At 60.4% G+C, this 27684-nt stretch overlaps 2 protein-coding genes across 4 annotated transcripts; one reads left to right on the forward strand and one right to left on the reverse strand.

Annotated features, from left to right (window-relative positions):
- The first annotated feature begins 1209 nt into the window (after window positions 1-1209).
- On the forward strand, window positions 1210-6309 carry DPP7 (dipeptidyl peptidase 7). Of its 3 annotated transcripts, none has more exons than XM_023629434.2 (13): window positions 1210-2497; window positions 2578-2691; window positions 2774-2913; window positions 2997-3160; window positions 3389-3524; window positions 3598-3679; window positions 3799-3965; window positions 4189-4249; window positions 4570-4730; window positions 4859-5015; window positions 5174-5238; window positions 5672-5742; window positions 5866-6309. In XM_023629434.2, exons 1-13 carry the CDS (start codon window positions 2431-2433, stop codon window positions 5999-6001), a joined length of 1521 nt encoding a protein of 506 aa, XP_023485202.1. In that variant the 5' UTR covers window positions 1210-2430; the 3' UTR covers window positions 6002-6309. The 3 variants fall into 3 exon arrangements, with proteins under 3 accessions (XP_023485202.1, XP_023485203.1, XP_023485204.1); XM_023629435.2 differs by having other exon boundaries at window positions 4612-4730; XM_023629436.2 differs by lacking the exons at window positions 2997-3160; window positions 3389-3524 and having other exon boundaries at window positions 2318-2497.
- Window positions 6310-7489: 1180 nt separating this feature from the next.
- On the reverse strand, window positions 7490-22035 carry MAN1B1 (mannosidase alpha class 1B member 1). Its single transcript, XM_023629433.2, is given in 14 exon segments — window positions 7490-8443; window positions 9215-9346; window positions 9418-9615; window positions 10122-10242; window positions 10631-10821; window positions 12991-13179; window positions 13520-13668; window positions 14385-14570; window positions 15954-16063; window positions 16344-16498; window positions 19344-19459; window positions 21131-21239; window positions 21818-21982; window positions 21985-22035. Coding segments are annotated over 14 exon segments (2076 nt in total). The 3' UTR covers window positions 7490-8239.
- Between the last annotated feature and the right edge of the window lie 5649 nt (window positions 22036-27684).

Consider the following 27684-nt stretch of genomic DNA (forward strand, 5'->3'; position numbering starts at 1 on the left):
CGGGTCAGAGCTGAGAGCAACGGAATGGACTTGGGGACCACCTCTGTTCCCCACCCCCACCCCCCACTTCTGGCAGCTTCAAGTCTGAAAGGGGCAGAGCAGGTGGCAGTGAGGGATTGGGCCTGGCTCCCCAAATCTGCGGGCCATGGAGGTGGGATCAGACCACAGCTTTGTCCCCAAAGTCATTGGCCCTGGGCAGTTGGAGAGAGGGCTTCTGGACCCCCAGACGTACCTGCATGCTCAGGGCCACCAGACTGTGGCAGGACAGTCTCAGGGAGAATCAGAATGCACCTCTCTAGGCCTTCTCAGTGCCACTCCAGGCATAGAGGAGCTGCCTGGAGGGTTTGAGGGGGGACGTGGTGGGTCTATGGTGGGGAGCTGGGGGTCAGGCACATGAGCTGAGAGAGGAGGAGACCGGAGCGGGAGTAGCCTGGGGAGGGGCTGCCATCCAGGGAGAAGGGGTTGCACGTCCTTGTGTCGTGTCCTGGCCCACACCGTGCGGAGGCTGTGAGGGCCCTGCAAGGGCAGCTCTCTACTCAACACAGGACAGGCAGCCCTGGGTGTGGGGATGGGGACACAGGAATGGGGAGATGGGAACCTGGGCACACAGGGATATGAGGATGGGGACATGGGGACACGGGGACGAGGACATGGGGACACGGGGACATGGGGATGGGAACATGGGAACATGGGGACATGGGGATTGGGATGTGGGAACATGAGGACACGGGGATGGGGACAGGGGGACATTGGGTGGGAACATGGGGTCACAGGGACACGGGGACAGGGACATGGGGATATAGGCATACGAGGATGGGGACGCAGATGGGGACACAGGGACACGGGGATGGTGACAGGGGGACACAGGAACAGGGATATAGGAATACGGGGACATAGGGACATGGGGGTGAGGATGTGAGGACACAGGGATGGGGACAGGGAAATGGGGACACAGATGGGGACATGGGGACACAGGGACAAGGGGATGGGAACAGGGGGATGGGGGACATGAGGGACACAAGGACATGGGGATGGGGATAGGGACTTTGGGGTGATTGTGGTGTGGCACTGGGTGACCATGGGGTGACCACACCCAGGGGGTGGTATGACGTGGTGAACAATCATTGTCACCATGGTGGTTGCCACAGCAATGGTCTTGGGACACTTGAGGGGCAGGCAAAGGGCTGACCCAAGCTGTCAGTCCTCCCTGTTCAGTCCCAGCCTGGTCTGGGGACATGGGTTCCCTGGCTGCAGAGAGAGCCCAGGACCCCAGCCCCGGCCTGGGCCATCCCAGCACCGGACAGACTGTGCCCGGGCAGAGACCAGCGCTCACACTGGCCAGAGACAGTCTTGGGAGTGGGGACGGGCGACTCCCCTTCCATCTGCAGCCTGGAGCAGAGTTGCCTCCCCGCCCCACCCGCTCTGGGCCTGGCTCACTGCCCACATGCCCAGCAGGACTGTGGTGGACGTGGCCCCACGTGTGGCTGAGCTGGCTGCTTGCCTCTGCTGGTCTGGCCCCTCACCCAGAGCCTGGACTGGACACCACAGGATAGGTGGCCCCTTGCATCTTCTGGGCACTGGCACCTGCCAGGCCTGTCTCAGTGAGGAGCCTCATGAAAGGACTGGCCTGAGGGGCTGGGGGTGTCCCAGCTCCCGGCAGAGGCCTCGGGACACCTCCTCCTCCCTCCCTGGGCTTTCAGCAGCCTCATTCCTGGGCTGCCCAAACCCCTCAGAGCACACCCCAAACTCCTGCCTGGGCCCCAAGGCCCCCGCCCGCCCCGTGCCGCAGCCCCATGGCCCTGCACTGTCGCTTGGATGGCCCCATGCTCCTTTCTCAGGGACACCAATCCTCTACGAGGGAACGCTCTTCCCAACACCTCCATCTTCCCAAGCCCCCCGCCCCCCGCCTCAGGGGTTGGTGGACTTCCCAACCCTGCCCTTGAGAGCTGCCCCTCCCCTGCGGGCCTGTCCACAGGAGGACCCGGCCCAGGACATCGCTGTGTGGCCCTGAGGCTGGAAGGGGGCCTGGCAGCGGGCCAGGCACTTGTCGCCCGGGTGTGTGTGTGGTGGCGATGTGCCGCCTGGGTCACCCCCAGGGCAGAGAGCAAGTGTGGTTGCTAATCAGGACCAGCCTGGAGGACCAGCGGGGGGAGGCGTGGGGCGGACCTGCCCTGGGCAACCCTCCCTCTCCACGGCTCTTGGTGTGGGCTGGGCACATGTCCTTGCCTCAGCCAGGCCCTTGAACCCTCTGCCACGTCACGCGTCCCCCTAGCGACCGTCGCCATGGTGACACACTGGGGCCAGGAACCCGAGGGAAGGACCCAGAAGCTGGCTCCACTCACTCACAGCCTCACCCAGGCTGTCACGTGAGGGTGTCCCGCCAGTCATGTGACACTGCTCACGTGACCTGCCACTGCCGGCAAAGCAGACATGGGCGCCCAGCCCTGGGTCCTGGCCCTGCCGCTGATGCTGGGGCTGTGCAGCCTAGAGGCCAGAGGTGAGTGCGGACCCACAGACCCTCCTCCCACCAGCCCCCCTCCAGTGTCCCGCCGACCACTGAGCGTCGTGTCCCTCCAGCCCACAGAGTGACAGATCCCGACTTTCAGGAGCTCTACTTTGAGCAGCTCCTGGACCATTTCAACTTCGAGAGGTTTGGCAACAAGACCTTCCTCCAGCGGTACCTGGTGTCAGGTGAGGTCACCCTGGGGACCCCGGGACCCTGGGGGACCTGTCCCATGTCTCACTCCACCCCCTCCCTGCCTCCACCCAACAGAGAAGTTCTGGAAAAGAGGCGAGGGGCCCATCTTCTTCTACACCGGCAATGAGGGGGACGTGTGGTCCTTTGCCAACAACTCGGGGTTCATTCTGGAGCTGGCGGCACAGCAGGCAGCCCTGGTCATCTTTGCAGAACATGTGGGTTCCTGGGCAGCAGGCTGTGGGGCCGGGGAGCTGGGCGGGAGGCCACAGGGTCAGTGTCCACCGTCACCTGTCCACAGCGCTACTACGGAAAGTCACTTCCGTTTGGCAAGCAGTCCACGCAGCGCGGGCACACAGAGCTGCTGACCGTGGAGCAGGCGCTGGCCGACTTCGCCAGGCTGCTCCGGGCGCTGCGGCAGGACCTTGGGGCCTGGGACGCCCCCGCTATCGCCTTCGGCGGGAGGTGGGTGTCTCTCCAAGGAACAAATGCCGACTTGGCCCCAGGACCAGAACTTCTGTGGGTCTTAGAAGTCTCGGGTCCTTCTTGGGGGCACCCGTGGGCCCTGGGGAGGGATGCAGGTGTTGGGGCACAGGCCTAGCTGGGAGAGGCCACCAGAGACTCCCTGGGGCAGGTGGACAAGGGGGCGCTGCAGTGGTAGGGCCTCGGCCCTGACCCTGCACCTCCACCCAGCTACGGGGGGATGCTCAGCGCCTACATGAGGATGAAGTACCCCCACCTCGTGGCGGGTGCACTGGCGGCCAGTGCGCCCGTCCTGGCTGTGGCAGGTCTCTGCAACTCTTACCAGTTCTTCCAGGACGTCTCGGCGGTGAGTCAGGGCTCCGGGCCCGGGCAGGCCCAGGGTGCGGCACAGCTGCAGCCACCGCCATTCCTTTCTCCAGGACTTTGAGAGCCAAAGCTCCAAGTGTGCCCAGGGTGTGCGGGACGCCTTCCGGCAGATCAAGGACTTGTTCCTACAGGGAGGTGAGAGGGCTGCACCCCACCTGCCAATCACCCCTCGCCCCCCACACCACCCTACCCCCGACCCCCACCCGACACATGCCAGCAGCCTCCAAAGGCCCTTGTCCCGCCCCACCTGGCAGCCTACGACACAGTCAGCCAGGAGTTCGGCACCTGCCAGCTGCTCTCCAGCCCGAAGGACCTGACCCAGCTCTTTGGCTTCGCCCGGAATGCCTTCACTGTCCTGGCCATGATGGACTACCCATACCCCACCGACTTCATAGGGCACCTCCCTGCCAACCCCATCAAGGCGAGGAGGCCTGCTTCCAGCGCAGGGGGAGGTGGGGTGGAGTTGGGGAGGGTAGTGCCCCATGCACAGGGACGGGCCAGCTGCCCTGGAGTGGTCAGTGCCAGCCAGCCCCGAGGGCGTCCCACCCACTCTGCAGCCTGGGACCAGGGAAGGGTGAACCAAAGAGGAGGACTGCAGGCTGCAAGTGGGGGTCTTCTGCTGAGCGCTCTGCTCGCACCCTCAGGTCGGCTGCGCCCAGCTGCTGAGTGAGAGTCAGAGGATCAGGGGGCTCCGAGCACTGGCAGGTGCGTCTGTCCCTCAGGCCTGGGATGCCGCCCAGTGTGGGACCTAACATTGGTGTGGGCAGGTGGGTAGCAGCCAGGCCCAGTGAGGGCCCTGTGGGGCAGGGAGCAGAGATGCCCCCACAGTCCCTGCAGAAGGAAGTGGCCACCCCGACTCCTGGCCCAGCCTGGGGGGTGCTGCTCCAAGGGCCCTCTGGGAGGGCCAGTGGGGAGGCCCTGCTGGAAGGGGTGGGCCACCCTCAGCAGCCAGGGCAGGAGCTGATAGCACAGACACTAGGGACCTCGCTGTTTGCTAGGCACACAGAACCTCTCTGAGGGGGCAGGGAGGGTGTCCAGGCACCCGGCCCCATCCTTCTCTCATCCAGGGTTAGTGTACAACTCCTCAGGGACAGAGCCATGCTATGACATCTACCTACAGTACCAGGCCTGTGCGGACCCCACAGGCTGTGGCTTAGGCCCTGATGCCAAGGCCTGGGACTACCAGGTATGGGGCTGCTGGGGGCCTGGGACTGAAGGTATGGGGTTGGTGAGGGCCTGGGACTGCCAGGGATGGGGGTGCCGAATGAGGTACCCCACCCCACCAGCCTGACCATCGTGTGGGGCATCCTGCAGGCCTGCACCGAGATCAACCTGACATTTTCCAGCAACAATGTGACAGACATCTTCCCTGACCTGCCATTCACCGAGGCCCTCCGCCAGCAGTATTGCCTGGACACATGGGGCGTGTGGCCCCGGCGGGACTGGCTGCAGACCAGCTTTGGGGGGGGTGGTAAGGCTCAAGGCAGGGGTGGGGGGCAGCACCCTTCCCTCTGCACTGAGCTGGCTCTGATCCCTCACTCCCAGGGGCAAAGCTGGGGTGTGATCTGCCCCACAGCTCAGGGATCTGGGGTCCCCGGTCCCCACCACTGCTTGCTCTGTCCCTTTCAGACCTCAAAGCTGCCAGCAACATCATCTTCTCCAATGGTGACCTGGACCCCTGGGCAGGCGGAGGGGTGAGTCATGCCCTGGGGAGCCACTGCCCCCACGTGGGTCCCAGTACTCCTTGCTGACCTGTTGGTGGCCTTGTTAGTTTTTAATAGCAGACCTGTGCAGGGTTTTCCTTCTGGGCTTGCTAGAATCTTCTCGAGAACTGATGTCACCTTTGCCAATATCCACATCTCAGTTCTGTACTTCCTTCATTTTTGCTCCAATCTTCATTATTTGCTCCTCCCCTTTTTGGTTCTTTTCCAACTTCTTAACATGAACTGACATCCGGCTCATTAATCTTCACCTCTCCTTTTAATGGGATCATTGGAGCCTATGCAGCCACCTCAAGTTACTGCTTTAGCTGCACTCCACAAGCAGGCTGCGTGGGGAGGGCTGAGATGGGGCTGATTGTGGCGGAGCACACATTGCACACCTGACAGGAGGCTCCCTTGACGACAGATCCGGAGTAACCTGAGTGCGTCAGTCCTCGCCATCACCATCCAGGGGGGAGCCCACCACCTAGACCTCAGGTGCAGTCCTGACCTAGGAGGTGGCACTGCGCCTGGCCTGTGCCGACAGCTGGATATGGGCTGGGGGTGGCAGGAGGGTGGGGTCTGCCTGCCCAGCTGAGTGTCCCCACGCCTGCTCCTCAGAGCATCCCACCCAGAAGACCCTGTGTCCGTCCTGGAAGCACGCAAGCTTGAGGCCACCCTCATCAGTGAGTGGGTCAAGGCAGCCAGACGTCAGCAGTGGCTGCAGCTGGCAAAGCGTGGGGGACGCAGAGCCTGAGGGGCGCTCCCCCAGCTAGGACCAGAGAGGACCCACAGGGTAGCATCTCAGGAGAGATTCCGGGGATGACCTGCAGTCCATCTTCCCAAACCTGGAACTCCTAAGCCCAGAGCTCAGCCCAGGCTGGCGGGGCTGGGGGCGGGGGGGTGGTCTTACCCAAGGGAGGGGCTGAACAAACGGCTGGAAGCCTGGCCAATTGCATCATGTCCTGTCTGTGGTTTGCCTGGGAGGAGGGAGCCCAATGCGGTGAAGCCATGGTGCATGACTTCCTAAAATCAGCCACACATTCAATAAAACAGAATCCTCAACGCTGTTGTTTGCCGTTTTGGGGTGACGGGGAGAAGGGAGTCGACCTTTCCCATGGCCAGTTGATCCGCAACACCAAAGACAAGAGGTAGCCAAGTGATTCCCTTCAACATCACCAATGCCACTGCCCTGAGCATCCATCCAGGCAGCCCCACTGAGGGAACGTGGCTCTGCACCTCCACCCCCTCCAAGTCCATCTGCTTGGGGCCAGGCCTGGGGCGTGGGGTGGAGAACCTGCCTTTCTCAGCTGCCTCAGGACCCACCTGGCAGCCAGGTGTCTGAGTGCACATGCTTGCTGTCCCCAGTCCTGCTGCACAGCTACCACTGAGGCTTAGAGGGCCAGCGGGGAGGACGACACGCCCTCCAGTGGTGGGGGGCTCTCTGCAGGGCAGGCAGCTGGCAACTGTGAGGGCTGGGATGAGAGGCCACTTCAGAAACAGGCCCTGTACATCTTTCCAGGCACAGAACATACGGCTTGTGAGCCGGGCTTGGTAAGTCGAGGAGGAAAGCACAGGTGGGGGGCTGTGGGAATGTGAGGGGCTGCCACTGAGACACCTGAGTGTCACCAGGAGCAGGGAACGAGAACCAAGGCCCTGCCCAACGTTGGGAGCCTAGACCCCTACAGAGCCATGCCCAGCAGTCGGGGACACTCTGGCTTCTGAGGGAAGAAGGATCTAGAAATGAAGAGGGAAATGGGTCCCTCATGCTTAACACAGAGGGAAGAACTGAGCCTGTCCTACGAGGTCATCCGGTCCTGGAGGCAGGGGACCCCTGCCGAGCCCCAGGTTTCTGTCTTCTCTCCAGAAAAGCACCCTTGGGTCAGTCCTAACAGACAGAACCTGCAGGCAGGACAAAGGACAAGCCCACACATGAAGGAGGAACCCTGAGGTGCAGGTGTCCCACACATCAGAGGAGAAGCGCGCACAGCAGATGCCAAGTGTGGCTCCCTGTTCCCACCACACTGGCATTGCCCCCGCCCGTCCTCATCATCACTCCAGGACCCACAGGGACCAGAGCCTGTCCCATAAAGCCCACAGCACTTCCAAAGGCTCCTGCCTGCAAGTGATAACAGGAATCCTGACCTCAGGGGACAGGATATGAGGCCTGACCAAGGCACACCTCCCCCAAGTACCACCCATATGCTTCAGGAAACACTCACGTCGAAAGATGGGAGACACCACAGTTAGCAAATCTACTTTATCCCAACTGAGAAGTCCATTCTATCGGGGTGGCCTGGGAGCAGGATGAACTTGCCCACTAGCCCTTCCAGCCCCTGCAGGGTCGGGGGAGGATCCCTGAGTCCAACGTGTAAACACCACAGCCGGCCAGGAGCCAGAACAACCATGAGATCACAGATGCCCCCCCCAGAGACCCTCGGGTCAGGGCACATCAACAGGCTCAGATGCCAAGGCCGAGCTGCATCCTGGCTGGCCTCTCAGCTTGTCTCTGAACACAGTGTGGGCACTGAGGACCCACGGCAGCCACAGAAGGCAACCAGAGGCCCTGGGACCCCCAAGAAGCTCTTGCATGGGCCGACAGGAGGACGTTCAGTTTTCAGGAATGTTTAAGTCATGATTCGAGTTTCCTCAGGAAGAAGGAAGGAGCCGCCCCCAAGGACGCTACCACCTGAATCACAGCAAGGATTTCTTCAGACTCGCTCCTGATGGTGTCCTGATGAGAGCCACAGACGAGGAGTCCAGAGCCAGTGGAGGACCACCTGGCGCCCAGCAGCTGCCCCAAGCATCTCACGAGGCCCCAGACACCCCGGCCCCGTCACACACCGGGCTCCATCAGCAGCCAGGCCTGGAGCACGTCCAGCCAGCTGGGTGGACACCACATGGCCAAGGTCAAAGGAGGCTGGATCTACCCAGGGGCCTCCATGACAGGACGCATCAGACCCCCGGGCAGCGCCCACTTGGGAGCCATCCCGCCCTAGGCAGGGGCCCAGATGGGCAGGGGGTGAGCCTCGGTGTTGAACACGTAGGTGTCCAGGCTGAGCAGGTCCGGGTCGTCAGAGAAGAGCAGATACAGGTACTTGAGTGTCTCCCCCAAGAAGAAGCTCTCCATCTTGTCCCTGGGCTGGGGGTTGCGGGGGTCCTGGACGTTGCTGATGGAAGAGAAGCCGCCCGAGGGGACCTGCACGAGAGCCAAGGCGGCGGCCCAGTCACGGCTGCGGGCACAGCCCGCCCCCCACTCCCAGGCTCAGCCCTCGGGAGGGCACCAGCCAGAGACACAACCCCCCCCCCACCTCACTGCAGCACGCACGGCCTCAGGGCAGGTCTGCGGTGGAGGACACCAAGGTCCACAGGGGACCTGACCTGCTGCCCTACAGGTCAGCTGCGCTTCCCCCAGAGACTCCTGGGAGATGACGGCTGTCCTCAAGTGACCAGATGGAAAGCGCCACACCTAGAACCCGGGAGAGCCCTTGCGAAGTCTCCGAGGTCACCCCACGGGTCCAGAACCCACTGCCTCACACCCCAGAGGGCAAAGGTCAACCCTGGCTCTGCCAGGGTGGGTGGTGGGCCCTGGGCACGGCATGACCTTCTCTGGGCCGTGGCCCTGACTAAAACGGGCAGCCGGGCCTGAGACAGTGGGGGCAGCGTTCTGGTCGTGGCACCCTTCCTGGGGAGCAGTGGTCCCAAAGTCGATGCCCGGGTGGAAAGGGCTGCCCATGCCACAGAGGATCCAGGAGGGACATGCTCTGTGCGCATCGGGCCACTGTAGGGACCCTCCCCACACAGGCTGGTGCCTCGAGACAGGACCAAGGGACACCCAAGGGCTCGAGACCCTGGGCAGGGCAACCTCAAGGCCACAGCAAGCATGCCCCTCCCTGATCCCTAGAGGAACTGCCCGGCCAGTGACCAGCGGGGAGCTGGGGACACCGATGGGGCGGCGAGCGAGGCTCACCCGCGTGTACGTGTTGAAGCTCTGCAGGATCTCCCAGCCCCAGTCCTGGTACTTGCGGTCCCCCGTGAAGCGGTACAGGTAGAACAGACTCTCCACCGTCTCGGGCCGCAACAGGTTGTGCCTGTCGGCCGGCTGGGGAGGAGACAGGCGCAGGTGAGCCCCCGTGGTGTCCCCACCCGGGGCTGACCCCGGCCGCGGCTCACCTTGACCTGCACGTCCTTTTGGGTCGTCTGGGGGTACAGGTTGAAGTGCACGATTTCGGGGCTCAGGCCTGTCTCCATCTGGCGGTTCATCTGGTAGCAGGTGTCCATCAGGGCCTGGGCCAGCTCCATGTGCTCGGCAGGCAGGCCGTGGTGGGCGCCCAGAGCCAGTGTGCCTGGCAGGAAGCACACCAGGTGGTCCTGAAATCAGAGGGTCTCCTCAGCACCGCTGAGCCTGAGGCTGCACGGGGCTCAACGCCGGAGCCACCAGGCCTGAGTGGTGTTCTCGACGTCCTCAACGGCAGGAGCACCACTGGTGACTGAACTACAGGCCAAGCGCTGGGGGTCAGCGTGGGCAGGGGAGAGGCCGGTGCAGGGACACCCGCCTCCCGGGGAGCAAATGCTGACCCAGGCCGTCCCCACTCCTCCACCCTCCTCCATAAACACCAAGGGACCAGGGGCTGCAGGAGGGCTGGGGGTGGGGTCCTGGGGGAGGGCCCCTGGCACGTCACAGACCTCAGATCCTCCAGCCACCATGGGCTAGGCAGGTCACGCAGCCAGCGTCTACCTGTCCCAGCTCACATCCACGGCCAGAATTGCACTGTTCTCTCCCACGTCCAGACTCATGAAGCCATCAGGCGTCAAGGACAAACGGGTGTGTCTCGAAGCTCCCCCCCAGGCCCTGCTTGGACCACACACATGCTCACCATCTTGGCACTGAAGCGGCCGTGGGTGAGTTCCCCCACAAAGGTGAGCTTCCTGGGTTCAGATTTGTGCAGCAGGTGCCTTTTGATGCCCTCGATGCCTGCAATGTAGTCTTCCAGTAACCTGTGGAGACCAGCAGGTCTGGTCTGCCCAGGCCAGGCGGGTGCACAGCCCCTAGTTACCCGGGAACAGGCGCATAACCATGAGCTGCCATCCGCACGCTAGGGGCCCGAGGCCCGGCCCTGCCTGGGCAACAGCACGGAGCCTGGGGGTGGAGGTCTGGGGCAGGGCAGCCCCGCGGGCAGAGGGCAGCCCTTCTGCCCTTGAGAGGGCCTGTTCCTCTCAACCAGCCGAGACCAGCCTCTGCAGAGCTCCAGGCTGTGCTGAGAAGGAATACATTCCCCCATGGAGGGTCCAAGACCGGGCTTGGCACGGCCGCTGATTCCCACCCAGAAGCCCAGGACAAGTAGAGCCTCAGGGGGCCCGCCCAAGGCAGCAGAACAGGCCTCACTGCGTCTCCTTCTTGCCGCCCTGGATCCACTGTTTCAGCAGGTACTCGTAGTAGCTGTCGGCCCTGGCGCCCAAGGTGAACACTCCCGTGTGGGTGAAGAGGCCAGTGTGTGTGTTGATGAACATGGGTACCAGCCCGTCCTTCTTCCCGGACAGGGAGTGAACGTGCCTCGTCACCTCCTCTGCGGCCTCCTGGGGCAGACATGGGGAGAGTGCAGGTGAGCGAGGGCGCAGAGCTCTGGGCCAGCTGCAGAGCAGGGCTGCCTGAGGCCTGCCCTCCTCATGACGGGTGGCTTCCCGGTGGAGGAGTGAGCAGGCCGGTCCTGGCCCACGGCATCCCTCAGGCACTGCCCTTGGCAGGGGTTTCTGAAGAATGGCCCACACCACACAGCAACCAGGTCCATCTGCTCAGACACGGCCACCTCGATGGGCCGGCTGGCGCCACTGGCCCTGAGAGGGCTGAACTCGCTCTCCCGACAGTTCCCAAGCCTCATTAAAGGAGTACCGTGTCTCAAACAACAGCCACTGTTCTCAGGACCACCGGCCAAGGCACGGCCACCTGCTCCCCCTTCCTGGAGGGAAGGCCGGCACGTCTGCTTCCGAGCCCGGGTTGCTGCTAAAGACGTCAACCACCCTGACTCCTCGTCCACCTGGGGAACTCCTACTGGTCCTTCAAGACCCAACCCACCTCAGCTCCTCCGAGCCACCTGTCCGGCCCGGGCAGCACCGCGCATCTGTGCTCCCAGGGCTCTGTGCACATTTTCCCACAGTGCTCAGGACCCTGCACCCGCGAGATTTCCTGTCTCTACCCTACACGTCCACCACCACTGAGGGCTCCTCTGAGGTTGGCTGCTTCGTTCCACTTTGCCTCCAGCTACTGCAGAGACCCGGAACATGTGGGTGCCTGGGGACGTCTCAGGAGGAAGTAGCGAAAACGCCGAGTTTTTGCATTACAACTCAACAACAGAAAGAAGGCTTCTCCAGTCAATAAACAGACCTGAACACACATTTCCACACAGAGGTAAACAGACGGCCAACTGGCACATGGAAAGCTGCTGCACGGTTCACCATTATTTAATCAAAGCCCAAATCAGACGCCATTCCACACCCACTAGGATGGCTATGGTGGAAAGGACAGAAATAACAAGTGCGCCAAACTGTGGAAAAGCGGAGCCTCGGGCACTGGCAGGACCTGTGCACAGGAGCACTCTGCTTACTCTCCCCGAGTCACAACAACCCAGGCGTTCATAAGCTGCTGTCTGGATGACAACACGTGGCTCACGCACGCTATGGGGTACAGTGGCCGTAAAAACAAAATTATGACACGTCCTACAGAGTGGACGTACCTTAAAACGAATGACCCACATCATAGGATTTCATTTATACAAAAGGTTCGGAATAGAGAAATCTACAGAGACGAGGCCACTGTGTTTCCTGGGGCGGAGGCATCGGAGAACGGGAGGGACGGCTGATGGGTTCTGGCTTTCATTTCGGGGTGAGGAAACAGTTCTGCAATTAGACTGATGATGTCGGCAGACATGTGAGTATGCTGCAGTGTATACATGGAAAGGCAAATTTCTTGATATGTGAATTCTACCTCAACGTAAAAAAAGAGGAACACAGAATGGAATGGAACGCCCATTTCAGAAGCACCCCCACGTACTTGAAGTTCATCCATGAGAACAGCGACACTTCCAAGAGGGTGCACGGTTAAGGCATGAAAACATTTCAACAATGGGGCAGCAAGTTAGAAAACAAACGTGGATCGCGCCTTCACTCCACATAGCGCATGCCCACTACATCACACACAGGGTTCCAGCAAGACAGAACCCCACTCCCAGCAGTCCACCGAGGACAGACGCCCACCCGAGCCCAGGTGCCCATTCCAGGTGCTGCTCCAGGTTCCAGCACCACGGGAGGCCAACGGCGGGATGACTGCAATGTCACCAGCACAGAACTGGCTAAAAAACACCAGCATCTCAACACATCCAACACCACGCAGCCATGAGCAAGAAGGCCTCCCGCACTGGCACAAAGGAGGCTCCAGACACACTGCCGGGGGACTCAGGGCCAAGCAGGGCACTGCACGACAAGCTGTCAGCTCTGTCAGGGCCCTAAGGACACGCACTGCACCAGGGCAGGGCTGGGGTAGAGGACTTGCTCACCCTCCAGCCAATGCCTTCCATGCCTGGGCATCTCTTATCAATGAGAAAATGGGACTCTCTAAGAAAAAGCTTTTAAGAAAAGGACAGGGTCTTGCGGCCCAGGGTCAACGTCCTCACAAACCCGCACTTCCCGCGACGAGCCACTGAGCGCTCCCACAGGAATCCCCGCTTCAGCCAGGTCCCAGCCCCTCCGTACCTGAAACTTCTTAACTCCCGTGAGACGGGAGAGCTCTCGGAACTCCAGCTGAATGCTCGTCACCTCGGCCACCGTGCTGTCCGAGGTCCAGCGCGGCGGGTGGGCAACCCCAGTGCCGATGTTCACATCAGAGTATGGAATCTTGGAGGGCGTTTGGAAGGCGGGCAGCAGCCGGTTCCCAAAATCTTCCTGAGACACAACACAGCGAGCAATCAGCGCTCCCAGTCAGAGTGGCCTTGTCTATGCTTCACGGTGCTAACCCGTCACCCATTTTCATCCAATTCAGTGGAGACACACCAGTTGGGTGGCACAAGTGAGCTGGCGCACTGGGCTCCCAGCGCACTTTCCTGCAGGGTGCAGCGTGGGAGGCAGCGCTGCGTCAGCTCACGCCCACAAAGCACACTCCAATGGACTGGAGGAGAGAAAACCGGAAACGGCCACCCAGGGTCCCACCAGCGAGGGCACGCTGCTAATACCCGAGCCTCATCTCCCTGTGGGGCAGCTGCCCTCCTGGCGCAAGGACACTCACCGCTTTCTCCAGGAAGAGGTGGTCCCCAGACAGGTGGTAGGCGCTCAGAAGCCCCCCAAGGATGCGGATGGTGCTCTCAAACAGGTTGACGTCAACATCCTTCTGAAACACTAACTTCTTGGACACCCACGTCCTGGCTTCTTCAAACTCTATAACATGAAACAGCAGAGTCAGGAACACATAGTCTTGCTGTTCCTATGTGACCTCCCGCTCTGGGGCTGCATGCATACTTGTGTCCATCCTTCTCCTCCAGGGTTTCACCATCATTTCCTACTGTAAGGTGTGAAGTCTGAAGTCTGCAGCTCCACAGATAAGACGGAGCCAGCATGTAGGTGGGGAAAACCCATGCAGTGTAAGCACGAAAGGTCAACGACCAAAGGCTACCATACAAAGGATCACGTGAGAAATTCAGTGGTAGTCTTGAGCCTATTTAGAAAACTTACAATGGGTGTTTAAATATCAATTCAGAGATAACTAAAGACACACAATCCCAGTGTAACCCAATCCGTGTGGGATAAGGACGATGTTGGGGAGAGATTCGGGAGGGGGCAACTACATCAGATCACGTGTCACCTCCCGGCATAGAGCCCCTCCCAACTGCGGCAGAAACATAGGCTGCAAATGCCCCTGGACGCCTGTCTGGGGTCCAAGCTCAGCTCTCAGCAGGGGGTGTCGGGGACAGCTGTCCGGAGCGTCCCCAGGGCGCCTGGACGTAAGGTGAAAAAGGAACCGCCTTCACCCAGCAGATGCACTTGATGGTCAGTGTAGTGTAAACAGCACTGTAGGTCCTCGTGGCTGCGGCTCTCTGCCCCGCACAAGCATCACACACCGAGAACTCGGCCCACGCGACGCAACGAGAAGATACCTTTTTTCAGGTTCAAAATCCACATGGTGTCCAGGGCGTCGATCAGAGTGAGGCCGAGGCCAAACCACTCGCTGAAGGACCTGGACACAGGTTTCAGCTCGTCGTGGCCCCAGGCAAACTTGCGGTATCCGGTCCAGGCATGGCGGAAGGCCTCTATCACGGCCTTCTGGCGCCCGTTCGGGGAGCCTGGAAGGAGGGAAGCAGGTCAGGAAGACTAGCCCCGGTCAGGGCGCAAACAGAGACCCTCTGTGGCCCCTGTGAGTGACCCTGACATGGGGGACACCATCCAGGGCCACGGGCAGCAGTGGACAGGAGGGAAGGTTGGGGCTCAGAGTCGAAGGTCTGACCCTCACAGCTGGACACAGCCACCAAGCCAGCGAGGCCTCCGGGGCCCGCACACGACAGCTTGGACTCTCGAATGCCTGGCCAGGTCCTGTCAACCTCCACCAGGGGCCAGGCAGGTACTACCCTCTGGGGCCACAGGGAGCACTCTGCAGAAAAAGGCATTTGAGGCAGCAGACCAGTGTGGTGGATCCCGTGGCAACGTGTGCATTCCACTCCAGGTTTGGGAATGTCAAACATGACAGGGGCTGGGGACTCAGACAAGAACACCTAACCTCACAGGTACCCACGTTCTGCCACTTCAGCTCCAGGCATTTTCAAGGAAATACCGTGGAGCAGATGCACCCAAGGCCCCTCTCTGGCCTTTCCAGAGCCCCCTCAGGACGACGAGGGGAGGCATCTTCTCTCCATGCATGGGAGGACCACATACAACACACAGGGTTCCCACGTGGATGGTTCCCTGTGTGTCCACGGCCTCACACCACACGTCCTCTGAGTGTGGCGTGAAGCCTATTCGTGTTGACAGCCACGGCTGTGCCGTCCGTTCCGAATGGCACACAATCACTCTGTATCCCCCATGACCGGCTACAAGTCCTGGCCCTGGGCTCCCTCATCCTTCCATCAGAGGCACCAGCAGGACGATGGAGAGTCATGGGCCTGGGACCCAGATTCAGCTGGCCTGGCACAAGACCCCACACATGAGGCAGATGGCCTGGGCAGGTACTGACCTAACCCCGGTTCTCGTCTGTGGAATGGGGATCCAAGAGACTAATTACCTCAAAGGGCGTCGTCAGAATGAGGCAGACAGGCTGCACACAGTTTACGAAGCGCCAGTGCCCAGCAGGCCCTCAAGGACCAGAGCCAGAACACAGGGACCCACAGAGCTGCCCAACCCAGCAGGCCTGGGTGGAGACGCCAGGGAGCAGCTATCTGCACATCCTCAGGCCCCTGGTGGCCCAGACACTGCAGGGAGATGAGCCCCGAATACGCGCTCCTCCTGGGGCTGAGGCATGGGACCACGGGCCATCAAGGAGCCACAGGTGGTCGCTAGAGCTCTAAAGAGCGTGTGACCCCAAGGACCTGGGCCCACCTGGGTGAGGAGGGATGACCAGCACGTGAAGGGACAGCAGTGCTCCACCACATACCCTGGACGCCCATCTGCCTGTCCACATGCCCTTTCCCTCAGAAGGCCCAGATGAGGCTGGGAGGGCACAGGTGGGGCCTTACCTGGCTGATTCTGAATCCTGGTGGCCTGCAAGGCAGGCCCGGTGGGGGCGTCTGCCTTTCTGGAGGGGGCTTCGGTGCCCTGCTCAGGCTCAATCACTGCTCCCCTCCAGCTGCAGGGAGGGAAGGAAGAGCAGTCAGCCAGCGCAGGGCACAGATGCAAACACCCTGGGGTCACCGCCCCACTGTGCTCAGCCCCACCTTCCACGCGGGAGGACTTTAAGAAGGCAGGGCCCTGCCCTCACGATGGGGCGCACAGTGTCTGCTTCGCAAGGAGAATATCCTGCAGACGTTATGCTGGTTTTTTATCTTTGTTTTTCAGAAAAGGAAACACCAAATGGACCAGCCGCAGCGTTTCCGCACGTTCAGACCCATCTCTGGTGCTCCTTGTACCTGACGATCGTTCTCTGGGCGTTTTCTTTCTGGCGAGCGCCACCTTCAGCCTCTTCCCTCCTCTGCGTGTCACCCTGCCTCATGTCCTTCGAGCCTTTATCGGGGGCTCTAATCTGCAGGTTGGGTGGTCCCCGTCGGAAATGCCGTGGAGGCTTCTAGACAAAAGTGAGAGTCACTTGTGAAAGTAACTGCGAGCCTAGGAGCCGCTGTTCCTTTTCCCTCTGGGACACTCTCCCAGTCAAACCCAACCCCACGGGCGCGGTGGACGGGCCGAGGAGCACAGCCCCAAAGGAAACTGTTTTCATTTGTCATCACGAATGCAGACTCGGGAGGCAGGTCCTTCTGCACGCTCTCCTGGCCCTGACCACCCTGCTGGAGACTCTGCCGACGGGTCAGCGCAGCCCTCGACAGCGGGTTCAGCCCCTGGCCCGGCATATTTCCAGGCTGTCACAGACCCTAGGGGTAGCAAGAAAGGCTTAGAACCACATCCTCAAAGAACACTGTTGCCCTGGCACTGCCCCGCTTCATCCTCAGAACAAAGCGGAGGCAGAGGGTGCCGGGGCCAGGGACAGAGCGCAGGGCTCAGGCGCTGTGTTGAGTGCAGCACTCTCCCGGACGGGGTGGCACCCTCAACAGTGGGTGTGACGACGGCTCCTCCCGAGGACGAGGACGGGAAGGAGGACGACTTCCAATGGAAAAGTCTCTGCTTTTCAGCGTCCCCGTAATCCGGGAAGACGTTCTCCTTGTAAAGATGCAACCGACTCAGAGCTGGGCCCCTTGGCAGAGAGAGTGGGGTGTGGCCCTGCCACAGCACCATGGCTGAGACAGGTCTCAGGAACAGTCCTGGGGTCCTCACAAGAGAGGCCCCAGGGCCTGCAGAAGGGCAGCCTTCCCCGAGGCCTTGCAGCAGAGACGGACACTTTCACCCCTTACCATCCAGACCCTGCTGGACACCAGAGACTGGACTACAGACATTTCGCACAGTGGAAATGTGCCTTTTGCTGGGGAAACATGCCATGTTCTGCTTTCACACACTTCAGAGTCCATATGCAAAAGAGAGGCCCAAAGAAGCGAGAGAAACGCTTGTCCCTTCCAAAGGGGAGGAAATTCTCCTTTCTACACACAGAGTGAGAGTGAGACAGTGTGGAGAGTGGGCTCCTCTCTCTCCCCAGGGCAGCCCTGCAGGGTGGAGCCAGCCCCTGGCCCAGGATCCTCTCCCCGGGGCCGCCTCAGCCCACATCGATCCCCTGACTAGCGACCAAGAGTGTCCCCAGGTCAGAGGGCACTGGGTTCTCAAAGGCATGCTCTGGGAGGGGATGGTTCTTGCTTCTCTGGCTGCCTCCTGACTGCCCTCTCGTCTCCACGGCCTGTCTTCTCCTCCCCAGCCCAGATGGTAAGGGTGGGGGTGCCTCCAGATCATGCCCGGCCCTTCCTCCTCCCTTTCTAGACAACACACACCCCTTACTGTGGACTCTCAAACCTCTCCCGTGCCCAGACTCTGATCCTGACCTCATGGCACGTGCACTTCTCCTTGGGGCCCCAGGAACCTGGAACTGGGCAGGTCCAGAAGGGAGCACCTGCATGTCCCCAGCCAGGAACTACTTGGCTTCTGCTGGCCCCTCCCTCCCCTTGAAGCAGGCCCAGTCCTGCCCAGCCTTTCTCCAGCCGCACACTCTCCCCACGGTGCAGGCAGCTCAGCTCTCCTGCCTCCTGCCTCCACTCCTGATGCTCCACACCACGTCTCCACCCAGCGGCCAGAGAATCTTCACGGTGAAAATCTCAGACATCCCACCTCAGAGCCTTCCCGTGTCTGTGCCCCTGAAGCCTCTAGTGCTGCTCACGCCCCCACGAGGACCCACAGGGCCCTCTGCACTGAGCCCAGCCCCCTCCCCTGTCTGTGCCCCTGAAGCCTCTAGTGCTGCTCACGCCCCACGAGGACCCACGGGGCCCTCAGCACTGAGCCCAGCCCCATCCCGTGTCTGTGCCCCTGAAGCCTCTAGTGCTGCTCACGCCCCACGAGGACCCGCGGGGCCCTCTGCACTGAGCCCAGCCCCATCCCGTGTCTGTGCCCCTGAAGCCTCTAGTGCTGCTCACGCCCCGCGAGGACCCACGGGGCCCTCTGCACTGAGCCCAGCCCTATCCCGTGTCTGAGCCCCTGAAGCCTCTAGTGCTGCTCACGCCCCGTGAGGACCCAAAGGGCCCTCTGCACTGAGCCCAGCCCCGTCCCGTGTCTGTGCCCCTGAAGCCTCTAGTGCTGCTCACGCCCCACAAGGACCCACAGGGCCCTCTGCACTGAGCCCAGCCCCCTCCCCTGTCTGTGCCCCTGAAGCCTCTAGTGCTGCTCACGCCCCACAAGGACCCACAGGGCCCTCTGCACTGAGCCCAGCCCCCTCCCCTGTCTGTGCCCCTGAAGCCTCTAGTGCTGCTCATGCCCCACAAGGACCCACAGGGCCCTCTGCACTGAGCCCAGCCCCTGGCTCCGCCCAGGCCCTCCTGCCCAGGCCAGTTTCATTGCCCTCCAGCCACGCTCTCCCGACTCTACGCAGCGCCAGCGGCTCCTCAGCCTTTGGACTGCGATTCAGTGTCCCCTGGTCGGAGAGCGCTCCCTCACCGGCACCCGCTCCAGCCCTGTCTCCCGGGTGGCTGCTCTCTTCCCTGTGGGAGGCGCACCCCGGGCCACCTGCCTGCTTCTGTTTGTTGCTGTGTCTCGCCTTCCCTCCCGCCAGCCTGCAGCTCTGAGGGAAGGGACAGGTCTGTTTGTTCATCACCTGACACAGCATCCGGCACACAGCAGGTGCTCCAAGAAGAACAAAGGAGAGAACAGCCCTCCTGCCTTCCCCAAGCCTCGTCCAGCCCCCCAGGATAACGAGTGTGAAGTGAAAACATCAAACAAACGCTAAGACAAAGAATTCATCCCAATCTGGTGGAAACATCACGTGTTTTCAAGTGCTTCTGGAACTGACCCCGGTTACAACTCCACGTTCGCTTTATCGAAAGTACCTGAGGTAAGACCCCCGGGACGTGTTCTGCCTTAGCATCTGCCTTCTGAGGAGCTGGCAAGACGGGTGGCTTTGCTGGTCTCATCTTGTGCTCTTCTGCGGACCTGCCAGCTGGGGCTAAACAAGAGAATGTCATGCATCTCACATAGGCCACAGGCCTAGAGGAGACTCAAAGTGGGCGGAGAACACGCGCAGACAGGTGTTATTCCCTACGGGGGAGAGCAGGCGCCCTCAGCACGCTCACTTAACTGTGCAAGAATGGCCAAAGACAAAGGAAACCAGGAACAAAACGAAAAGACAACCCACCAACTGGGAGCACGTATTTGCAAATCATGTATCCGAAAAGGGGTTAATTTCCAAAATATATAAAGAACTCACACAACTCAACAACAAAAAGACAAACAACCCGATGGAAAAACGGACACAGGATATGAACGGACATTTTTCCAAGAAGACAGACAGATGGCCAACAGGCACATGAAAAGATGTTCAATGTCACTAATCATTAGGGAAATGCAAATCAAAACGAGAGTGAGATATCACCTCACACCTGTCAGAACGGCTATAATTAACAAGACAAAAAATAACAAATGTCGCAGAGGACATGGAGAAAAGGGAACCCTCATACACTGCTGGTGGAAATGCAAATTGGTGCAGCCACAATGGAAAACAGTGAGAAGATTCCTCAAAAACACAAAAATAGAAATACCGTACGATCCAGCTGACCCACAACTGTGTTTCTATCCGAAGAACATGAAACCAACAATACGACGAGACTATGCACCCCTTTGTTCACTGCAGCATGAGTCACAATAGCCAAGACATGGAAGCAACCCAAGTGCACTTCTACAGGAAACTGGATGAAGATGCGATGTCTACATATAGAGGATGGAAGACTAATCAGCCGCAACAAAAACCAAAATCGCCCCATTTGCAACAATATGGATGGACCTTGAGGGTATTATGGTAAGCGATATAAGCCAGATAGAGAAAGACAAACACCGTATGATTTCACTCACAAGTGAACATAAACTAACACACGGACAAAGCACACAGTGGTGACCAGAGGGGAAGGGGGAGGGGCAAAGGGGCACATTTATATGGTGACATAAAAATTAGACTATTGGCGGTGAGCACAATGCAGGCTATACAGAAACTGATATATAATAACGTACACCTGAAATTACACAGCGTTATAAACCAATAGGACCTCAGTTAAAAAAAAAAAAAAAGGAATGGCCAAAGAATCAAAGCTTTTAAAAACACTTGGCAGTTTTGTCCTTATCCCCAAGCCATAACCCAAAATACCTGGCCTTAATCTTCCACTCCAGGAGGCACAATTGGTGGCAAACAGGCCGTTTACTTGAGCGACCTGGGGCAGCTCTTAAGCTTTCCTCCTAAAAGAAGCAATCTTAGAGAAATTCAGGATTCTCTACATCCGCAGCAGAACTCGGCCCGGTCCTTTCCAAACCCGCGTTAACATGTGTTATGAAATTCGCCCAATGCATTTAGGCTGAGCATTCAACGTCAGGACTGAATTTCTCTGCGAGACGCAGAAGAGGGAGGTACCAGGACTGACGCCAGACACTCAGGAGCAGTCACACGTCAGTGAACATCCCCGTCCTAGCAAGGCGGGTGAAACACTGAGCTTCCTTCTATCTGAGTTTCTGCCGAGTCGCTGACATTCGTGCCTCCTGGAGCGGGTGAAGGCAGACTGCAAGACCGCTTCTGCCTGTCCACCCTCCACGACCCACACCTGTCATTTTAAGGCACACGAGTAGCTGATACCTGTCCACTGGTCAGCCACGCTGATGTAGGACAGGAGCCCACAGAGCAGCAGAAACGCGAGGAGGAAGAGGATCACGTTCCGCTGTAATCTCGACAGCTGCTTCCATTTCTAAGGGAAGGACAGAGAAGGACACTTTTTACCGAAAATAATGCAACTGGAACTTTCTCCAAAGGCCAGAAACTCAGCGAGGATGACGAGTAATTCAGAAGGTCAGGGGCGAGTTCTCTTGTTTCTGAACCTTGTTCCCTCTCAGCAGGGACCACGGGCTGGGACGACACACGTAAGATGAAATAACAGACGTGGAAGCCACCTCTGTCGTGTTGCGCGGGCGGCGGAGGACGAGTCCCACACCTCGCGTTCTGGCTTACACCCGGCCGGGTCTTGCACCTGCCCAGATGCGGTGTGTGGACGCCCTGCGGCCCAAGACCACCAGGGACCGCACGCGGTTAAACAGGTGGTGCTTGTTCCTCTTCGTGCTGAGGGAGACCCTACAGCGGGGACCTCAGGCTCCGCTCCACGCGGAGACCAGTGGGCGGCCTCCCTCGGCCCCTCCCCGACCTCCCCGCGGGGCTCGGCCCCGACGGACGGCTGCGGCGGCCGGCCTCCGAGCCCCGGCCCGGGACGACCGCTCGCGCTTCTGCACGACGGACGGCGGCGCGACGGACGGGGCCCGGCCCGACCCTCACCCTCCAGCAGGAGCGCCGCCGCCGGCTCTTGCTGCCGTCGTAGCCCTGCCCCGGGCTCAGCGTCACCGAGATGAAGTCCCGAGGCGGCGCCGGCGGCGGCGGCGGATACATGACAGCGGCGGAGGCAGCCCGGGGGACCCCGCCTACTGGCGGCGTCAGGAGGCCGGGCTCTGAGAGGAGCCGAGGACTCCGCCGCTCCTACACCCGCGGGCAGCCATCGCAGTGCGGTCCACACCCCGCCCATTGGGCTGCGCCGCCAACGCGCTTGCGCCGCGCCCTCCTAACCCCACTGCGCCTGCGCACGCCCTCCCTTCGCCCTGCCTGTATGTATACGTCCTACGGCTCCTGCGACAGCGCGCTGTCGCGTCTGCGCGATGACCTCACACCCCACGGCGCAGGCGTCTGCTGGCGCCTGCGCGTATCTCTCCTGAGTCCTGCGGCTGCCTGCGCTTCGAGAGACGTGGCCTCGGATCGCTGCGGGCTCCCGGGCCTCGGTGGTGGCCCCGCTGCGCCCCGGGGGCTGTGGCGGTGAGCACCGGCCGGCCCCGCCGCCATGCCCGCCGGGCCCCTGCGCCCCCGCTGCGGGACCCGCGCGCCGACTGGGCTCAGCGAGCCGGCAGAGCCCGGCGCGGGCGGCCCGCGGGACTCGCCCTGTCGCCCCTGAGGGGCCCGAGGCGGCGGCTCTCGGGGCCGCGTCCCGCCCCCGCGTCTTCGAGGTGTACGAGGCTCTGCGGTGTTTGCGATCCGCACGCGCGCGGAGCGCCCCCGGCCCTGCGCTCGAGGTCTGCCCGGCTCCGCCTGCCCGGAGCTTGCCCTGCCGGACCCCAAACTCGGCCTTCCCGGGGGCTCTCTAGGCCAGAATGCCCGCTGCCCTTTGGGGGACACGCTGCCTCCGGCCGTCCCGGCTGCAGCCTTTCTGGGTGTCCGGAGGGCTCCCCCGCGTGTGCGCCCCCTGTTCAGCCCCTCGCTTGTCCGAACCTGCTCCAGGAAGCTCGTCCGCTCTCCTGCCCCCTGCTCTCCTAGGGTCGTCTCTGAGGTCTCTGCTGGTAGTCCCAGCGATGCCCTCAGGCGTCTCTCCCTGCACAGCCTGTCACCAGGGAAATGGTGGCATCTGGAGGATGCGCGTGCAGGAGGGCGAGTCACCAGGCTCTCAAGCTGAGAGTGCCAGAGCCACCCCTGCGGAGCCGGGTCAAGGGGCAGGTTGTGGGCCCGCCCCCAGGGTGCCTGACCCACCAGGTTGTCTCAGGGCCCCTGAGACCCTGGTGAAGAGCTGGACGGGAGCACGAGGGGATCCCTGGGCAGCCCAGAGCCGGTTCGGCTCAGTGTGGGCTCTTGTTCCCAAAGGGCCCCCAGTGGGCTCCAGCCCCTGGATGGAGCAGAGCTGTGAACACCTGGTGCTCTTCCCATCACACACGTGCTGGTCAAACCTGCACTCGCCAGGCCGGGGGTCAGTCACCGCACCTCCTGTTTATCGGAAATCACCTGCGCACTGTGGAAAATCAAGAGTCGGACAGTCTTTCAAAACTCAGTTTCATTCGCAGGAGTCCGGGGTCAGAGATAGGGGTGACTTAAAGCAGCACGAGGGAGGTCTCTGTGGTGAGGGGACATCTGCCTCTCGAGTGCAGGGTGGCACAGGAGTCCACACCTGCGATGAGTGCTGCAGAGCAGCAGCAGCCTCCCCTGGCCCGCTGGTGTCCTGTGATCACGTGAGACGCCAACGCTGCAGGAAACTGCAAAGGGTCCCCGGGACCTGTCTGTGCTGTTTGAAACTTTATGTGAAGGTATAATTATTTGAAAATAAAACGTTTAAAGAGCGAGCTGTTACAACCATTTACCCAACTAACTCGACTTGTGTAGAAAAAAGGTGGTGCAGTTAGGGCACTGAGGAGCCAAGGTGGGCAGAACCTGGACCCAACCTGGACCCAGGCCCCCAGCTTGGCCGACCCTCCTGCCCCTGGCCCTCTGCTTGCCTGTGGAGCAGCTGAGAGAAGAATCCTAAGGCATGTGGTTCGAATCTGAGGTTTGCAAAAGGCTGGCAGAGCCTGGGCGTGGCCCTGACCGGGCTGTCACGCCAGGGTCGGGATGCCTGGACGCAGCCTCTGTCTGCTCCAAACCACTGGAGTCCAGCTGCATCTGAACCCACCCCCCAGCCAGCATCCTTGCCCTGGGGAAACCAGCGGTTTTCATGCGTGGGCTGCAGTGGGGGGCCAGGGAGGTTCGGGTGACCTGGTGGAGCATCAGGCTGCATTTAATGCTGCTCCTCACATCACAGGGAGAGGTGGGAGCCACTGTGTTGTTTTCCAGAAGGGAGAGCAGGCGCTGGGGCCCAGACCGCAAAGCTAGGGGAAGAGGCCAGAGCCAGCTGGTTTCCTCCAGCCTCGGCCAGGCTGCAGGGGAGTAGCGAGGGCCGTGGCCCCAAATATGGAGGCTGTGTCCCCCCCCAGAGAGCAGGGGAGGAGCGTGAGCACCAAGATCTGTCAGAAGCTCCTGGGGGGCCGGGCGAGGGATGGCACTGCCCACCTAGGTGAATTCCAATTAGTCACCCACTGCAGGAGGCCACCCGTATTGGTCCTGCTGATTCTGGAGGAAGCACATAAAATTAAGCATCTTACGCCAGCCACTGACGTGACCGAGGCTGAGGCCTTAGAGAGGGATGGAGAGAACTGAGTCTCAGGTGTGCAAGCCGAGCTTCTCTGAGAGCCAGCTCTCCCGGCGCAGACAGCCCTTATGGAGGAGTCAGACTCCTTCTGCAGTGGCTTCAGCTGGGCAGGGAGGGGGCTGGGCTGTGAGCCCCCGGCCCATCCCGGTCACTGGTTCAGCCTCGAGGGAGGGAGGGGCAGCCCCTGTAAACATGTCACCCTGTGAGGGAAGGACACTGTCCCCTCCTCTCCTCACCTGACCCCACGTGTGGCTGAGCTGGCTGCTTGCCTCTGCTGGTCTGGCCCCTCACCCAGGCCCTGGACTGGACACCATGGGAAAGGTGGCCCCTTGTATCTTCTGGGCTCTGGCACCTGCTGGGTCCGTCTCAGTGAGGAGACCATGAAAGGACTGGGCTGAGGGGCAGGGGCTGTCTCAGCTCCCGGCAGAGGCCTCGGGCCCCTTCCTTCTCCCTCCTGTCCACAGCTGAAAGCCTGGAGCCCACTTTCCTTCCAGAAGCTCTAGGGAGTTTCCCTGACCATAACCCCTATGGGTCCTAAAAAGCCGTGTCCTTCTCAGGCCAGGGTTGCTCATACAGGTGTGTCTCTGCCAGGACCCGGTGACCTACCAGCAGCTGTTTCTCCAAAGACACTCAGTTCTCTGCTGCTGGCACTGTGGCCTTCTCCAGCCACAGCCTGCATGTGACTCCCACTGGGGCCACAAACTCCACATGGCATCTTCCTCACCACTGATGCCTCCCACACCACAGGGTCTGCCAGTTGATCATGTGGACCCCACCCAGAGCTGGCAGCCTTTGGCATCACCAGGCTCATGGGTATGTGTCCTGTCCAGCCTCTCTGTCTCCCTGAGCCTCCCCTCCTGCCCTCTGCTGTCTGCCGTAGCGACAGTGGCCTCTCCACCTCTCATCTAATGACGAGTTCCTGCTAACTTCTAAGGGTGTTTGTGAATGTCTTAATCTGGCATCTTGAGAGAGAGCTCCAGAGTCTGGAAACCTCCCTCTCCGCTGGACATTGTAGGCCCTGGTAAGGCCCGTAGCGTCCAGTACCACGGGCCGGCCCCAGTTCCCCAATGCCTGCTGGTGGGGTCCTGTGGCTCCTCGGGGTGGAGGTGGGGCCTCCTTTGCCTCCAGGCACAGACTGGGTTTGCTGGGTTCTGCTTGGCTCCCCCTAGCAAAGGCCTCATGGCCGGGAGGTGGGAGAGCTGAAGGGGTCGTGAGTTGTCTCGGGGGAGGAGGCTGAGTCTCTGCACATCTCCCAGGGGCTGGAGCTGGTGGGAGCCACATCTGCCGGCTCAGAAGGTTCAGAAGACTCAGGGTTGAAGCCTCAGGGGCCTTTCAACCCAAGCATGCAGCCCCGGGCTTCCCACCCAGACCTCTGGCCCTGGCTCGGCAGGCCAGCCTTGGCCGGTGACTGTGTCCTCAAGGTTCAGCTGTTCTGAATATCAGGGCCTGGGCTTCGTCCACCCTCCCTTCAGGGGATGAGAACTTCTGCATAAGTGACAGAGCCCTGCCTGGCCTTCACCCCTGGCCCTCAGCAGCCCGCCCCTGGCCCTTGAGTGTTTTATCTTCCTGTTGAATACATCCAGTCCTGATGGCCTATTTGGTCCAAAATCTCAATCGCCTGACACATGGGGCCACTCACCAGCGCATTCCCATCCCTCCCACTAACACATATCCTGATTCACCCCCGGCAAAGCTTTGATGGCTGGATGGCCCCCCTGGGCCAGCTCCTGCCAGCTCCACCGCCCACCAGTGCCCGGGTCCCCCCACCCTGAGTCCTTGCTGCCAGCAGGGCAGTCCTGACCCAGCAGCAAACCCCATCTTACTGCCAGGCTCCTCAGACCATTCCAGAGAACAGCCGTCCCAGGTGGGGTCCCCAGAAGCAGACACTGAGATGGAGTTTGAGGTGCAGAATAGCTGTTGGGGTTCCACACTGTGAAAGGACGTGAGAGGAAGCAGGATTGGGCAGAGGGAGAAGTCGGATGGTGACGCCAGCCTGCTGGAGCCTCAGTCAGGCTGAACTGACCAGACTTTTGTACCTTCACCCGGCTCAGTCACCAGGTGTCCGAGAGGGCATGACCATGTGCGAGGTGGCTCTCTGCGGGCTGACCCTGCAGGAGCTGACCGCTGGGGGCTGCCTGCTGACCACGCTGTCTGCAGCTGGACAGTAAGTCTTTCCTGGTAGGGAGTCTCCATGTCCACCACGTCCCCTCACCCCAGCATTTAGGGACTGCTCAGCCTGGGGCGGCTCCCACCTGCTGCCCTAGAGCTCCTGCAGCCGTTACAGTCCGGAGAGACTGGTGGGCGAAGAGCAGACAAAGTGCACAGTAGCCACCTAGAAAAGTCACCCGGCCCCCTCTTTCTGAACTAGGAAGATTCGAGCAAGGCTGATTCAGGGGTGAAGGAAACCAGCAGCTGGAAGAGAAAGATCCACATAAGCAAGAAGCACAGCCACCCCGGAAACAAAGAATCCGGGATTGATGGCATTAAACCCCCAGAGAGACTCAAGGAGGCATTGCGTCTATTATAGATGAATAGATTGCTGTAAAAGAGAAAGAATAAGAGAAGCTCTTGGAAACTAAAAGTATTATTGCTGAAAAAACTTCAGTAATTACTTTGGAAGACAGAGTAGTGGAAATATACCAGAACATAGAGAAAAAAAAAAGCAAAAAAATTAGAGGCCTCTCCCAGTGCTTCTCAGATCTTCCTGTGCAAACAAACCATCTGCAGATCTTCTTAAAATGCAGAGTCTGACTCGAGGCCGGCCCCATGGCATGGTGGTTAAGTTCAGCACACTCCACTTTGGCAGCCCAGGTTCACGGGTTCAGATCCTGGGTGTGGACCTACCCCACTTGTCAGCCATGCTGTGCAGTGACCCACGTACAAAATAGAAGAAGACTGGCACAGATGTCAGCTGAGGGCCCATCTTCCTCAAGCGAAAAAAAAAAGAGGAAGATTGGCAACAGATGTTAGCTCAGGGCAAATCTTCCTCAGGAAAAAAAAAAAAAAGCAGAGTCTCACTCTGGGGTCTGGAGCGAGGTCTGAGGTTCTGAAGCTCCTACATCTTCCCAGGAGATGCTGCTGTACTGCTGGTCCACCAGACTGCACTTGGAATCCCAAGGGGTCACCAGGGAGTCACGTAGGAGATCTCACAGTCAAAGAATAAGGCTTTGAGAAATAAAAGAGGGAAAATGGAAGGGAGGAAATTGTG

Source organism: Equus caballus, chromosome 25 (assembly GCF_041296265.1).
Source record: "Equus caballus isolate H_3958 breed thoroughbred chromosome 25, TB-T2T, whole genome shotgun sequence".
NCBI lineage: Eukaryota > Metazoa > Chordata > Mammalia > Perissodactyla > Equidae > Equus > Equus caballus.

Excerpts from the sequence above, each read along its gene's own strand:
- DPP7 (XM_023629434.2), top strand. The coding sequence starts at position 2,431 with ATGGGCGCCCAGCCCTGGGTCCTGGCCCTGCCGCTGATGCTGGGGCTG. Across the intron at positions 3,525-3,597 it reads TCTTCCAGGACGTCTCGGCG|GACTTTGAGAGCCAAAGCTC; the intron begins GTGAGTCAGGGC and ends TCCTTTCTCCAG. Across the intron at positions 4,250-4,569 it reads GGGGCTCCGAGCACTGGCAG|GGAGGGTGTCCAGGCACCCG; the intron begins GTGCGTCTGTCC and ends CTGAGGGGGCAG.